The sequence below is a fragment of the Penaeus japonicus genome, unplaced genomic scaffold (assembly GCF_977035675.1).
Source record: "Penaeus japonicus unplaced genomic scaffold, GWHDUDI00000001_assembly GWHDUDI00000012, whole genome shotgun sequence".
Lineage (NCBI taxonomy): Eukaryota > Metazoa > Arthropoda > Malacostraca > Decapoda > Penaeidae > Penaeus > Penaeus japonicus.
This window is the reverse complement of record NW_028234414.1, coordinates 21,408,953-21,411,452: the sequence shown is the minus strand read 5'-3', so window position 1 is coordinate 21,411,452 and position 2,500 is coordinate 21,408,953. Positions and strand designations below refer to the sequence as shown.

General features: G+C 39.1%; 1 protein-coding gene across 1 annotated transcript in view; it reads right to left on the bottom strand.

The window, feature by feature from the left end:
• Window positions 1-2,500, bottom strand: part of Mgat4a (alpha-1,3-mannosyl-glycoprotein 4-beta-N-acetylglucosaminyltransferase a) — a gene marked incomplete in the record, with an annotated part of 187,415 nt that overhangs the window by 19,705 nt on the left and 165,210 nt on the right. The window contains 1 exon segment of the mRNA XM_086542614.1: window positions 282-415. Coding sequence (XP_086398740.1) covers window positions 282-415 — 134 coding nt within the window.

The following is a 2,500-nucleotide window of genomic DNA, read 5'->3' as shown; positions in this document are numbered from 1 at the left end:
TAAGCAATGGACATCACAAGGAAGTTCTAATGGTAAAAAAAAAAATCCAATGACCCATGGCCTAAAACCCATGACTTAGAATCTATAATAACTCCTACACCCCAACAACCCCCCCCCCACTCCCCCTTAACCCCAACTAATCTCAGCGAAGAACACAGTGATACACCCCCCAAAAAAAAAAAAAAAAAAAAAAAAATCCAACATCACCTAAATAACCCCAGACCCAACAACCAATAACCCCCTCCCCCTCCCCCCTCCCCCTATCCTTAACCCCAACTGACCTCAGCAATGAACACCACAATGATGCATTCCTCCATCTCATCTTGGGTCATGGAGTCAACGAGGTTCCTCAGCGTGGTCATGAGGTAGCTCTGCACCTGTCGCCTCACGGTGGGTACGCCTAGCACCATCGTGGCTATAGGGGGGAGGAGGAGGGTAGAGGGGTAGAGGGGGGGAGAGAAAAAAAATGGTATTAATATCGAGACAGATTTTGTGTGTAGTCGGGGTAGAAGGGTAGAGGGGTAGAGGGGGGGGGGGGGAGAGAAAAAAGATGGTATTAATATCGAGACAGATTTTGTGTGTGTCTGGAAGGAAAGCTGGAAATCAGAATTGAGAGAGATTTTGTGATTATCAATATTGGAACTATACTTTGCGAGAGGATGGGGGAGGGAGGGGAGGAAAATTGTGTATATGTGTGTACATATATATATTTTTTTTCTTTTCTTTTTTGAGGGGGGATAAGGATTTTTTCTGGGGGGTAAGGAAATTGGGGGGCGGGGTGGATAATTCGTATCAAAATGGATACTTTGGACAGATCGTTTATCTAAGACCAAATCTACAGAGTGAATAGAAACAATTATTTAGCAGTAAAAGTTTGGCTTAGTAAAGAAGTGTGAAAAAAATAATCAAATGTAAAATCACAAAGATATACATATATATCTGCAGAGAAAGATTATACATATCACGACGACACATATATAAAATGTATAAAATGTAAAAGTGTATATATGTATATGTGTAAATATGTATACTGTATGTGTATATATGTAATATATGTAATATATGTAATATATATACATATATATACATATATATACATATACAATATACAATATACATATACAATATACAATACATATACATATACATATACAATTTACATATATATATACATATGTTTTGTTTGTATGTGCGTGTGCGTGTTTGTGTGTAATATAACAATAAAACGTTAACAATATTACAAAGACATTCAAAATATGATTTCATAAACATTAAAAAATAAACAAATTCAAAATCCCGATTTCCAATATAATCAACCAAACATCACCATCAATTCATTTACAAGATAAACACTTTAGTGAAATGTCATCACACCAATACCACAAAAAAGGAACAAAGGCTGTTCACGTCACCACTATACAAATAAAATAGTTATGGGCAGACCACTCATCCTGTCAAGATACACCTGTCACCACTAATCATGTTAGGACACACCTGTCACCACTTTCTGTTAGGACACACCTGTCACCACTTTCTGTTAGGACACACCTGTCACCACTAATCATGTTAGGACACACCTGTCACCACTAATCATGTTAGGACACACCTGTCACCACTCATCCTGTTAAGACACATCTGTCAACGGAAATATATTACGCCGTTCCTCAGATCCCCGTTCACTTCGGACAAAACATGGGCATGCACGTACGTGTGTGCGTGTGCATGTGTGTGTGTGTGTGTGTGTGTGTGTGTGTGTGTGTGTGTGTGTGTGTGTGTGTGTGTGTGTGTGTGTGTGTGTGTGTGTGTGTGTGTGTGTGTGACTCATACACACATGTTCTCTCCCTCTCCCTTCCCCTTCCCCTTCCCCTTCTCCTTCTCCTTCTCCCTCTCCCCTATCCCTCTTTCTTTCTCTTTCCCTTTCCCTTTCCCTTTCCCTTTCCCTTTCCCTTTCCCTTTCTCTTTCTCTTTCCCTTACTCTTTCTCTTACTCTTACTCTTACTCTTACTCTCTTTCACCCTCACCCTCTCCCTTCTCCTTCTCCTTCTCTCTTCTCCCTTCTCCTTTTTTCCTTCTCACTTCTTTTTTCCTTCTCCCTTCTCCACTCTCTCCCTTTCTCCCTCTCTTTCCCTCTTCCCCTATATAGATAGATAGATAGATAGATAGATAGATAGATAGACATATAGACAGACAGAAAGATAGATAGATAGATAGATAGATAGATAGATAGATAGATAGACAGATAGATAGACATAGATATAAATATATATATATATATATATATATATATATATATATATATATATATATATTCCTTTATTCCTTGCTTCTTCTCTTCGGCCCTTCTAGATTCTTCCCCCTCCCCTCCCCCCGTCCCCTCTATGCAGCTGTTAATACACCTGTTTATTTTATCACAAGTGTCTCCTACATGTTTTCTGTCCCTCTCTACCGTGTTTTTTTTTTTCATCTCTCTCTTCCTGTCTTTCTTACGCTCTCGCACTCT